At 51.9% G+C, this 13,228-nt stretch overlaps 1 protein-coding gene across 6 annotated transcripts in view; it reads left to right on the top strand.

Annotated features, from left to right (window-relative positions):
- Positions 1–13,228, top strand: part of CPNE5 (copine 5) — a 103,932-nt gene that overhangs the window by 17,311 nt on the left and 73,393 nt on the right. For 3 of the 6 annotated variants that reach the window (XM_086371426.1, XM_086371427.1, XM_086371425.1), the window contains exon 3: positions 394–440. The exons of the other annotated variants lie outside the window; for them this stretch is intronic. In XM_086371426.1, coding sequence (XP_086227552.1) covers positions 394–440 — 47 coding nt within the window. The remainder of the gene's footprint in view (positions 1–393; positions 441–13,228) is intronic. 6 annotated transcript variants of the gene reach the window in all.

Here is a 13,228-nt window from a genome sequence, read left to right as displayed (position 1 = left end):
TCCTCTGATCCTCAGTTTCCCCATCAGGAAAGTGGGGCTGATGGTAACAATAGGCCTCCTGAGGCCACCTTGGGCTCTAAAGAGACAGGCAAGTCTCAGATATCCGCTTCCTGCCACATCTCTGCCGCTCAGTCCTCCTTCAGGCCCACCTGTCCACCCGCCTCACACTTCACACTTGCTCTGGCCTAGACTCCAGTGGCCCTGACCCTCCTCCCAGACCCCTATATTCTAGGCCCCCTACTCCAAGCTGACCTCGCCCCCACCCAGACCCAACAAGGCTCACCAAGATGGAGTGTCCTGAGGTGCTTGACCCCCCAGAGCCCTCCCCATCTGGGGCGCACATCCTTCTCTTGGCCTGGAGCGTTAACCCGTTTTTCTCTCCTCTCCTCACAGTATGCGTCATGTATACTCAAGGGATGGAGAACAAGCAGTGGCGGGAGGTAGGTACAGCCCCGCTCCCACCCTGGAAACGCCAGCCTGTCCCTGATGGTCTGTCCGTCTGTTCATCTAACTCTGGAGTCCTCCCACCTGGTAACTTATTACCAACTCCAGCATCTCAGCTCCCGAGGATAGTAAGGCATGCAGAGTCTTAGCCCTGCTGATGCAAGAAGAGACTGGAGGTGGTGAGAAAGTTCCTGTCCTCAGGGAGCCCCCGTCTGACTGGGGAGACAGGGAGTCCCTGCCCACCAGGGTCGTGGCCTGAGGCGTGGGTACAGCATCTAGCACTGAGTCGCCGCCACAGTGGCTTTCCTGGGGTTTTTGACTAACGTGAGTGAGCGTGGCTTTAGTTAGGTGACTCCCCTCTGCTTTGAATCAACTCCCAACTCCTTAGTCTGACTTCCAAGCTCTGCCATAACTCAGGATGACCATGTTTCCAGCCTTGTTTCAATTCCATTGTCCCACCAGAGTCCAAGTGTCTTTTGCCCCTGGTGACAGGGGCTCTAAGGAGAGGGCAGACTTGAAGGGCTCACTGTCAAGAATCACAGAGACTTTTAGTGGGTGGGTGCTAGATACCTTTAGTCTATTCCTCACCCAAAGGCCAGAGGAATCCTATTAAAACCCAAGACAAACCCTGTCTCTCCTCTAGTCAGAGCCCTCCAGCAGCTCTTGCAACACCACAGTCTCTTTGGTGGCCCACCAAGCCCCATGGGGTCTGACTTCCTTGAGCTGTCTGACCCATCGCCTGCTGCCCATCCCCTCCATCACTCCACTCCAGCCATGCCTGCCTCCTCCTGCCTCAGGGTCTTTGCACTTGCTGTTCCTTCTCTCGGGATGCTCTTTTCCCAGATGTTCATGTGGCCCCCTCCACAATTCCCTCAAATCTGGACTCAGACATCACCCCATCAAGGCCTTCCCTTGGCTACCCACTCTAACATTTCACCCTCTCCAGCACATATGCACTCTCCTGCTTAATTCTGCCTCCCTACCACTTTTCCTCCCTGCCAACACCCCACAGCGTGTGTGGTCTCAGTTCCCCAAACAGGGATCAAGCCCACACCCCTTGCTTTGGAAGCTCAGGGTCTTAACTGCTGGACGCCCAAGGAAGTCCTGCCTCCCTATCATTTTTCACTATAAACCATAAAACCAGTAGGTGTTAACAAATGGCTGTTGCAGGAGTGACTGGATTAGGAAAAAGAGGTGGGTGACAGAGGCCAGCAAGGATGTGGCAGCTTTTGTCCCCTTCCTAACTCTGCTTCCTTCTTCCCTCACACCTTCCATGCCAGCTGGTTTTCAGATGCAGAGGATAAAAGGGGGAACAGGCCAAGGGGGAGGGTCCTGGTAGCCCCTGGCTCCTGTCTGAACAAAGAAGGAGCAGACCTCCTTACTCTTGGAGAAGAGGATCTGGCCAAACAAGGATGGCGTGAAAGTCTGGGAGGTGAAGAATGTTTTCTTCCATGGTTGAAGGGGTGGAACCTCCATGAGGAGGTGGGGGTGAATTTATCCGGAGGTGGTTTCCCATGGTCTTTGTATTGTGCACACTGAGCTTGCTCCTGGCGATCAGAAGAGGATCCAGGATGGGATGAGAAGGGTTTGACCTTGGTAGCCCCACCTGTGCCCTTCACAGGGAGGGAGGAGGCCCGGGGCTCTGAATAGAGACTTGGCCTGGGGTCTCCACTGAGAGAGGCAGGCGCTCTATCTAACGGGACAGAGGCAGCTTCAAAGAGCAGAGGGACACAGGTCTAGCCTCCAGGGCCTGCTGAGAGGGAAGGAAGGGAATGGGGCACAAGAAGAAAAAGTCAAAAGCCAAGAGCCTGCAGGGGTGGGGCTCCCCGGTGGCTTGATGAGAATGAGGGACTGCCAGGCCAGTAAAGCTTCAGTCTGGAGGAAGTCATGAACCGCTTCCTCTTTGGTGGACTGGCCGGAACATCACCTGTCCTGCTCCCTGCTCCTCCCTCCTTCAGATCTGGCAGAAGCAAGTGGCCGAAGTGGATAAATTTTATCCATAAAATGTGTGGGCAATATTTCCCCAGGGACTGGGCTATTGTTGACTTTTTTTGCCCTCTCCAAGACTCTAAACCAGTTAAAGTCTAAACCAGATTGCAGAGGAAATGTTTAGCCTAAATTAACTCATTACTTTTGAGGCCTTTGGCGGAGCTTCACAGAGAGCAGGAGTGTCCTAACATCTCAGTGATTCATTCAGGAAAGTCTGGACGGGCCTCTTTGGAAGAACGCTGCTCCACGAACCCTTAATCCACTCTGTAATGAGGCTTGTCTCTTTTGGGTCAGGGTCCCCAGTTGTCCACGTTGCATCTTTTTTTTTTAATTTTTGGCCATGCTTGGGGCATGCAGGATAGTAATTCCCCACCCAGGGACTGAACCCGTGCACTGAAGCACGGAGTCTTACCCATTGGACCGACAGGATTGAACTGATAGGAAAGTGCCCACGTTGCATCTTGTTATCACACACACCACAGGATGAAACAGAGGAAAGGAGACAGGCCTTGGAGTCAGATACACCTGTGCGTTCACTCCTGGCTCCAGCCCTTTCTGGAACAAATTTCTTAGCCTCTGTGTTTCCACACATGGAGATAATACGGGGATAACACTGACCCCACAGGCCTGTGATGATTGTAGGGCAAGGTGGCTATAATGTGCCTGCTGTGTAGTCGTCGTTCAGTAAATATTATTGTACAGCATCGGCCAGATTGTTGGGCCTTACTGGTCCCTCTTCAGTCAATATTTACAATAGGAAGCATCAATGAGGTGCTGAGGGAAAGAGGGAGACAGGCCAAAAGAAGAATTTCACCGAAAACACAGATGGAACGGGGAGTGTTCAGCCTGGAAGGGGAGATCCCCGTGCATGAATAATGTGGAAGGAGGATGTGATGAGAGGTATTGATGAGAACAGAATGGGAGTTCAGAGGAGAGAACGTTACAGTCAGGGTGTCATTCTGGTTTTTAAATGCAATTGGAACCTAAACACCAGTCACCTGTCTGAGGGGTGGTTGACAGGGATCAGAGGAGACGGTGGGTTGGAAGGAACTTTGGGGCCCAGCAGGCTCACCCTCCTCGTCCTGTAGAGGAGGGGGACTGGCCTCGGCTGTTGGAATTGGGGTGCTCGACCCCAGCGCAGCGGGAGCGTCCACTTGGGGGAGCTGAGTGAAGCTGGGTTTCAGTGAAGTGGGGAGACGTGGTGCTTGCAAGGACCCAACAACAAAGATGGAGGTGAAAGCACAGGCTTGGAGGGGACGGGAGTAAGCAGGCCAGTCTAGGTCTTGGGTGGTCGAGACATATGATAAAAGGCTATTTATAAAGGAGTGCGCGGGGCTCAAGGAAACCAACGAGGGCTGGTGAATCGCAGAGGCTGGCAACAGTGGGACCTCTCCAGGCCTGAGGCAGTAAGGAGAAGGCCGGGGTGGTTCCTGGAACCCCAGGGCAGGGCCCTCAGTGGAGGTGTGAGGTCAGCCCGGCCACCCTCGCTCTCCCCACCCTCTGCTCTCCTGCCTTCACCTCCCTTTGGGGGAACCTCCTGGGAGACTCGGGGCAGGGGCTGCGGATCCAGTCCAGACAGGTTGGCCTTCCAGGCACAGAGCAGGGTGGGGAAGGGCTGGAAGTGCATCCAGAGGGGCAGACAGAGACTACCCAGACGGACAGCGAGCGAATGCATGAGGTTGGCATTCAGGGGGTGTTGTGGGTAAGATACAGGGAGAGGCAGCTGAAGGGAGCTCATGACCATCAGACTGAGGACTGCTTGGCGCTTGGCTCATAGGGTCAGAATGTCAGAGAGGAGGCTGATCCTGTTTATAGGATCCGTCAGCACCATGTCCAGCCTTCAGGGGCAAGGGTGGCAGAGCTCTGTCAATGGGCTACCTTGGGACACAGGCTTCAAGCTACTTCTAGAGAAGGGACGTTTCCCTCAAACACATCGAAGGCCCTACTGCTTTGCCTGATTCTTTGTGTGACCTGCAGAGGAAAATATCAGGAATGGAGAGGTTAAAGAATAATCCAGACCCACCTCGATGGAGTGGCCCCTGCTATGGAAGACTGCTTTCCCTGGTAAACACAAACCCATTCGCATGGCTCCACATTTCATTGCAAAATGCCTCTGCATGAGCTTGGATTTTGGCTGAGAGCTACTCGTGCCATGGCTGGAGGGTATCAAGTGCAGGCACAGCAGTTTCTCCAGGCAGGGTCCAGACCCCCCTGTTTGCATAAGGCCGCAGAAGGATGAAAGCTGCTCTCGCAGCTCCTGGCTGTTGAGTTCCAGCTGATTTTAACTGTTTGGGTCATTTTAATGCCTTCTGAGAAAGCTCCATCTTCCCAGCACCTAAATCTGTCACTGCACTTTATGAAAATTGACTCAAGATGTAATTTTAGCCCAGGAAATTGAGCACTATTTGCATCAAGGCTTGCCGGGGCCTTCTGCATGTCCCAGGAAGGGCAGGATGGCCAGGCAGGAGGAGTCCCAGAAACGCTCTCACTTAGGAAGAGGGGGCTGTGCACGGGTCCCCATTTGAAAAGTGTAGGGGTAGGGGTGATGCCTGCCCCTCCCTTGCCAGGTGGCTGCCCAGGCTGAGGGCCCCTGGGAAAGGAGGAGATGGGTATCATGGAATCTGAGGGTGTCCCCCGATGATTGACCCACACCACCCGCAGGGCATGCGGCCCCAGCCACCACGCCCACGCGGCCCTGCCTGAGTGCTCAGTCTATTTTTGAGCAACCTCAGCCTGTTAAACATCTTAACACCAGCTGGGAATGACAGTTCATCTCTGAATGTTCAGGATGATCTTCTTCAGAGCATCTTGACATGAGCCTCCACATAACTTTAACTCAACCTGCTCTGTGCTGGGGGATGGATGCTGGTGACACAGAAGGGGACTAGATACTGTCTATGGCCAGAGCTCCCTTTCAATTCAGGGAGGTAACAAAAACCTCAATAACAGCAGTAGTAACGCTAATAGCAAACACTTAGCTAACAGTGATGGACCCTGGCACTGATCTAAGGATTTACCATTGTAACTCATTTAATCCTCACAGCAACCCCATGAAAGAGGTAGCTGCAGCATCATTGTTATTATTATTATTGGCCCTATTTAACAGAGGAGGAAACTGCAGCACAGAGAGGTTAATGTGAAAGGAGTTTCTGCACATGACGTCAGAACTATAATAGAATTATATATAAAGGGCAAAATTCCACTTGTTCCTAATTCCATACTCTTTGTGCAAAATAAGCTGGTTTTCTCTCCCACATGTTCTTTCAGTGTTTGAGGACAGCTCACAGGGCCCTGTTAGTCTGCTTTGGGGCAGACTTAGAATGTGACCCTTTCTGTCAAAGTCGTTCTTTATTTAAGTGTCTCTTGTCCCTTTGCCAGTCTGGGTACACTTTCTGGAACACATGTCTGTTTGTCAGTGTTCTTTCCAAAGTGTGTGTCCTGCTCTGTCCCCTTCTCTAGCTGAGAGCACCGTGGGTTGGCTGTCTCCTCACCAGGTCTTGGACTAGATGATCGTGCATTCTGTGGGTCTGTTTCCAAGGTTTATGTGTCTGTCAACACTGTCTAGAATTCCACTGGCCTCTTTGACAGATGTCTTTGACTTATTTCATACTGAGTTTTGGGGCTCCTGGATCTTTCTCACATGGGCTGCTATCCGAACAGAATTCCTCCAGCTCAGATTTGGCAATTGCATTGTTGAACCTAGATGTGAGGTTTTACAGTTACCTCTGTTATGTGTCATTTGGCAGATCCAGTCTGTTGTTATGGTCCTTGACGATCACGTTGAATTATGGTTGTGCATTCAGCATCCTGGTTCTGCCTTCTGGTCCTGCGCCAGCTGCAGTCATTTGTCCACACAAGTGAGAGGGGTTGAGTGAAATGGAGTGCTGTGCTCCTCCGCTCGAGACCTTTTCCCAGATTGATCTAGTCCCAAAGGACATCATGAATAATGGTCAAACGACTTGTCAGATGACACCCTGAACTTGATGTCCAAAACCCTGCGTTCCCATCCCAACTCTGAGATTTGCTATGTGACCTGGGTGAGGTATTTATCTTCTCTGAGTCTCATCTTACTCATGTGTAGAATGAGGTTAGGAGATCTTCTTGGGAGGACTAAGATAATGCTTGTGAACTATCAATGGTAGAATATCATTGCCCAGCTTGGGCACCTGGCCCTTCATAGTGGGAACGGCCACACTTGGAGACCCTGGGAATCAAACCAACATGCCCTCCCAGCATCTAGAACTCATGAATGACAGCCAACATTCTGTATGTAATATGCAAGCTTCCTGGGAAACTCGAGTCCCCTCCTCAGAGGCTGTGGGACCTCACTGGCTCCAAGGAATGAGGGCTTCCTGGGGGAGGGGGCTTCCCAACCCTGCATGTGAGGGTCCCTCGTCAGGAGGGGCTCTTTCAGGAAAGGCCAGACACCGGGATGTCATGCGTGTGTCACGTGCAGAGCACTGCAGCGTGGCGTACCAGCCACCAGGATGGGGACCGCTGGTGGCACAGGAGCTCTTTCCCAGCCTCAAGGGTGCCTTTGTCCCCTGCGGTGTTTATCCGGGGTGTCTTCTCAGTCTGCCCACGAAACCCTGCCTCTCTGTGTGCCTCATCCCCCCTTCCAGACCCTGATCATCCTCCCTGCCTCTGGCCCCAAAGGTCACCCCCAGATTCATCCCCAAAGTCTCCTTTCTTGCTCCTCCTGAACAGAATAGGCTTTCTCCTGGCCTCCAAAGACTCTCTGAATCACAGCTCAGGAATTCACCCATTTCCCAAGGCTCTGAGACAAGACATCAACCTCTTAGCCTGGGGTTAGAGCCTCTCCCACTTGGACTCCCCTAAAAATGGCCATAAGATAGGAGCTACCAGGGATTCAGCCCTTGCTGTGTGTTCTGCTCGCTCATCCCTACCCTAACGCTGCAGCCACAGAGAGGAGATGTGATTGGCCCAGATCACAGAGAGGAGCTGAGGCGGGGCAAGGGGAAGCAACTTGTGCACGGCCATACACTTCATCATGTCGGGCTGGTACTCAATCTGTTATGAAGCCTCCTAACTCTGGTTGGCCGTCCACAGCTGCCGGGCCATTATGGGAGACACCTGTCCCCACGGTCAGGGCTGGGTCAGGCACATCTCTGTTTCTGCTCAGCCTTGACACTGGGCCTACATAACCATGAAATCAGGACCCAGGCTGATTTCTTCACGTGTGCCGTGTGTTAGAGTGAACCATGCATGCATGCTAAGTCACTTCAGTCACATCCAACTCTTTGCGACCCTATGGACTGTAGCCCGCTCCTCTGTCCAAGGGATTTCCCAAGCAAGAATACTGGAGTTGGTTGCCACGTCCTCCTCCAGGGGATCTTCCTGATCTAGGGATCCAACTTGCGACTCAACGTCTCCTGCATTGGCAGGTGACTTCTTTTACCACTAGCGCCACCTGGGAAGCCCAGATTGAATCATTCAGATTTGCAGTTTGAAAATATTGGCAGTTTCACATGGTCTGACAGTTAAGGTTAGGCTCTAACCTAATATTAGCAAGTGGTCCCTAGTCACACACCTGTCCTTACAAGCTCAGAGAGGTCCCAGGGCCTGCCTCTAACCTGAGAGGCTTCTCGAGGCAGGCTGAGGGGATGCTCCAGGGTTGGTGATGATCAGGCCACAGCAGCCTCCATCTGTGGGAGAACCTGGGGTATCCCGGACCCACTCCCAAGGCATGAGGTCATATTGGTCTCTGCTGAGTTTTGCTCCCTGCTCGTTCAAGCACTTAAATACTTGTACAGACCTTCTAACCAACCAGTTGTCTCTCTACACCTTCCTGTTAGCTGTGAAAAATCATTGCTAACACCCCTCTGTTAATATGGTTCTCCAGTGCTCAGAAGATAGTGTATTAAAGGTGAAACCTCCTAATAAGGGTCTTTCCAATGTAACTCCCACTTGTAGGGTGGATGAAACTCATTAAAAAATAATTTAAAATCATGTGATATAGACAATAGAAAAAACCCTCTGCTGTTTGACTCCAAGCTTTTTCTTCCTACCTCAGGGCCTGGTACCCACTTAGGGAAGAAACTCTCCTTTGCTCTGACCCTGTCTCTGCAGCAGCCAGCATCAGAGCCCCCAGTCTGGGGTACTGCCCACTCTCACTCTGTCCCTCCAGAGGTAATTTTCCACCATGCCCTTGCCTTTATCCAACTCTGATCCACCTTCAGCTCTCTCTGAGCTCCCTAGACACCCCTATCTTAGCAGCCAAGATTGCTCCCTGATAACTGATGATTTAAGCTACCCAAAGAATCAATCAAGATGTACAGAAAGTCTGTATAACAACAGGCCTCCTTTACTGAGTGCCTGCCGTGTACCCAGCATCTCAGACTCATCATCTCTGATCCTTGTAACAACTCTTGTAACAGGTACAGAGTATGCCCAGACCGTGCAGTGGGGGTGGGGTCCTGGGCAGTTTTAGGAGCCAGACAAACCTGGGTTTGTTTTAGGACCCTAATACTTGGAACTCTGTGGACTGAACCAGACATTTATCCTCTCTGAACCTCAGATTACTCACATGTAAAATGGGCAACTAGCAATACTCACCTGCTCGATTGTCTAAGGATTTGAGATAACACAGGGTAGGTTGGGGGCTTTGCTGTTAGATCAGCTGGTAAAGAATCCACCTGCAATGCAGGAGACCCCAGTTTGATTCCTGGGTCGGAAAGGTCCCTTGAAGAAGGGGTAGGCTACCCCCTCCAGTATTCTTGCCTGGAGAATCCCCGTGGACAGAGGAGCCTGGCGGGCTACACAGTCCATGGGGTTGCAAAGAGTCAGACATAGCTGACTAAGCACCACACCGTACAGCATAGGCTAAGCGGAGAAGCCAAGTAGGCACTTGGTAAAAGATAGCTCTTGATCATAGATCACTGATGGGCTCTGGGTGCTGGGCAATGTACCAGGCGGTTTATATACGTTCTCTCAGGTGTGGAAGCCAAGAGAAGGGAAGTCACTCAAGTAAGACACTGTGGTAACCTCCAGGGTACAGAGGGTAGCAGGGAGGCCCCTGCTCTCAGAGGCCTTACAGGAAGCTCTGTCCCTGGTATGCAGGATGATTGCAAGAGAAAGGACAGAAGCAGGAAGACTGTATGCAGCGTTGTGGAACTCCTGGGATGAGAGGGAGTGGAGAACTGACATGTACACAGAAAGATTGAAAAGCCTCCTTTTGTTGATCTTGATGAGGGTGTTGGATCAGATCCTGTCGAGGCCCCAGGTTTCAGACTACAACTAGTCCAAGAGCTTCCCAAGAAGTTTAGATTGGAATTCTCAGCACTTCACAGCAGGGAGAGATCCAAGGGGAATTCCGGGGGGAGATGGCACCATACCTGGGACTCAAAGGATGGTGGGAGGAAGAAAGGGCATTCCAGGGATGGGGCCTCACAAAAGCAAAGCCTAGGGTGTGAATGGCCTGCATGCATTCACATGATGGCTGTGACTCAGTCTGACTGCGGCCCAGGGTGTGCTGGAAAGAGGTTAGCAATCAGCTTGAGAGGAAAGGAGCAGAAAGGGTGGTGCCTGCTGGGAGTCCTGTTGGGAGTCTGCAGTCTTAAATGTAATCACGGTTTCCAGAGTGAGCAGTCAGGGAACAGGCATTTATGGAGCACCTACTATATGCCACACACTGGTCCAGGCACGTAGTGGAGGGCAAGACAGGCAGAGTCCCTGCACTGGAGAGGATTAGGATGGTCAGCAAGGAAATTGATTTCAGGTACTGATTGATAAGTGTTGTGAAAAAGATAAGACAGTGTAATGAGATAGAGAGTGACCGGGAGAAGGGAGCTGCTTTAGTTAGAGGGGTATCGGGCAAGGCCCTGCCGAGTTGAGCGTTGAGTAGTGCCATGCCTAAGTCTGGGGGTGGGAGGTTCCAGACAGGGAACAAGTGCAGAGACCCTAAGGTGGGAACAGTCTCTCTGTACTCAAAGGACAAAAGAAAGCCGGTACCATCTGAGTGGCGTGAACGATAAAGGCAATGGGCCGTGTGGTCACAGAGCTTGAAGGGGCAGATTCTGTAGGGCTTTGTAGGCCATGTATGAGTTCAGACACTGCTCTTAGTGCAGTGGGAAGCTATTTGAGGGTTTTGAGCAGGGGAGTGATGTAGCCTGGCTTGTGTTTCAGAAGGACAGCTCTGTCCCTGGTGTGCAGGACGATTTCAGGGGAAAGGACAGAAGCAGGAAGAGAGTTTGCAGTGTTGTAGAACTCCTGGGATGAGAGGGGGTGGGCACCGGCAGTGGGGTCAGGTTGATTCAATGGCCAAGAGTTTAAGAGTGAAATGAAATGACCGTCCACCCACTAGGCTGTAAGCCCAGTTTGGGATCCCTGATGACCAACATAGGACCTGGCCCTCATCATAAAACGTAGACCTTTATCAAAAGATGGAAAGTGACAAGTGGACCATTATTATTGTTAAAGCCCAGAGCAAGAGACAAGCCTCTCAAGGAGGAAGACTACGACACCACAATGGGGTTGGTTTTCCAGACTCTCCCCTTTTTGCAATCTGCCTCTGCAAAGAAAGGCTGCTCTTGGGAACTTCCCTGGTTGGTCCAGTGGTTAGGACTCCACACTCCCAATACAGGGGGCCTGGGTTCCATCCCTGATCAGGGAACTAAATCCCATGTGCCACAGCTGAGACCCGGTGCAGCCAAATAAATAACGGTCACTCTTGAGCCTTGGGTTCCTTGGGCAGCCTTTGGTGGGTTTTGTTCCTGAATTTTCAGCTGAATTTCAAGGGTCTTGACCCCTGTCATCAGCAGCAGGCAGTCCAGGACAAAGGCCTTGCTTCCGGGAGGGACCAGGCGGAGCCACAGATATCTGCTCCCAGTCTTAGGTTTTAGAACCTGCATTATTACCGTATCTCTTGAAATCCTGACTTTTCCACTTCTCAACCTCTCTGAGCCTTAGTTTTTTTTCATCAGCAAATGGGACTCTGGGACCCTGATTCCTGCTCATTTGGCTGTGATGGGACGAAATGACAGAATCACTCAGCTCAGTGCCTTGTTGTGCTCAATGCTTAATTTTTTTTTATGAATCCATTTTATTTTTGACTGCTCTGGGTCTTCGTGTTGTGCGGGGGCTTTCTCTGGTTGTGGAGAACAGGGACGACTGCGCTGCAGTGCTCAGGCTTCTCGTTCCAGTGGCTTCTCTTGCTGCAGAGCGCCTGCTCTAGGCGTCTGGGCTTCAGTAGTGTGGCAAACGGGCTTAGTAGCTCTGTGGCTTGTGGGATCTTCCCAAAGTAGTGATCGAACCCGTGTCCCCTGCATTCTTATCCACTGTACCGCCAGGGAAGTCCTGTGCTCAACACTTTAAGTATGATGATGATGATGGTGATGCAGCACAGTCAGGCAAAGCTGTGGGGTCGCTCTGTCCCTGGTCCTGCTGATCCTCAAGAGGAGGATGACGGACATTCCTACTGCCTCGTGCAGTCCCCACATCACCGCACCCCGTTATCCCCCGTGGCCCTCACCACAGCCCTGACGAGGAAGCCGAGACATGGAGGGGGGTCCCTGCTTCACCCAGAGACTGCTAGAAATTGACAGAGCCGGGACGTGCTGTGGTCTTCTGAGTCCGAGGCTCTGCTCCTCTCATCTGCCCAGGCCACCGACTTTCAAAATGGGCTTTTCTAGCTCTAGGCTTTGAGGTGGTGCCTCCGGGGCCGACTGTGAAATTTGTGAGTGGCTCCTGCCGCCCCTTCCCCCGTTCAGCCAGAGGTGTTTGTTAGTTCTGTGTCACACATTAGACAGAAGCCTACGTTTCCATTTAGAAAAAGGAGTCAGCCTTTCTAGTAAACCCCAAGGATCTAGGCCAGGTCCCTTGATAGCTGAGAAATCTATTTACTCTTTGGCGTTAGCGTCCAGGCACACTTCACAGCGCTGCGGCTAACCTGCTGAGAGCGTGGGCTCTGAAGTCAAGGCAACTGGGTCCAAATCGAGGCCACCACCTTCCCAGTGGGGGCTCTTAAGCAAGTGCTTAGGCTCACAAGCCTGCTGTGGGGATTAAAGGAATTGATTCATATAAAGTGCCTAGCACATAGAAAATGCTGATAATGTCTCTTCCTATAAGAAGCCATAAATGAGACACCACCTATGGTATCATTTCACTGATGGTGGATCAGGAAGGAACCACTGCTGCAGTCACTTCAAGTATCTGGATGTCATTTGATAGGAACCGTAGACATTTTGGGGTGTGCTAAGGAATAGGTGCTGTTATGGCAGGCTTTCTCAGGCTCCCCCGCTCCCCTAAAAGTACTATAGCCAGACCCAAGACCCAGCGGCCTAGGCAGGACCCGGAGGACAAGCCAGGGGAGGGTGTTTCACCAGCAGCTTGGCAGCCAGGCTTCTTGGTGAATGGACCATTCCGCCAGGAGCTGGGACAATTTAACAGATTATCTGGAACGATGACTAATTAGGAACTAAGCTTTTTGGCAGGATGTCTTTTATTATAAAGCTTGGTAAAATTTCACAGGCCACTGCCACTGTCTGAGGCCAGATCGGGAACCTTCTTCGTTCAGGCCTGATCACCAGGAAGGCCGTTGGAGCCCCAGGTTCCCTCTCTCCACCCTTGCCCTTTCTCACCTAGAGGCCTTACCAAAGCAGGAAGTGGTCTGGGAGGCCATAGAAGTCATGGTTGGCTCTGGGTGACTTTAGGTAAGACTCTTGCTTTCTCTGGGCCTGGTTCTCCTCACTCTCCAAGGCAGAGGTGGCCACAGAATCTTGGACCCCTCCCATGAGAGAACCTGAGAGAAATTTCCAGGCCCGAGACGGTGGCAGAC

The sequence above is a fragment of the Bos grunniens genome, chromosome 23 (genome assembly GCF_055505025.1).
Source record: "Bos grunniens cultivar Pamir isolate PY7600 chromosome 23, Bosgru_T2T1.0, whole genome shotgun sequence".
Lineage (NCBI taxonomy): Eukaryota > Metazoa > Chordata > Mammalia > Artiodactyla > Bovidae > Bos > Bos grunniens.
Note: the sequence above shows the minus strand (reverse complement) of the source record. Positions and strands in the feature narration are given on the sequence as shown.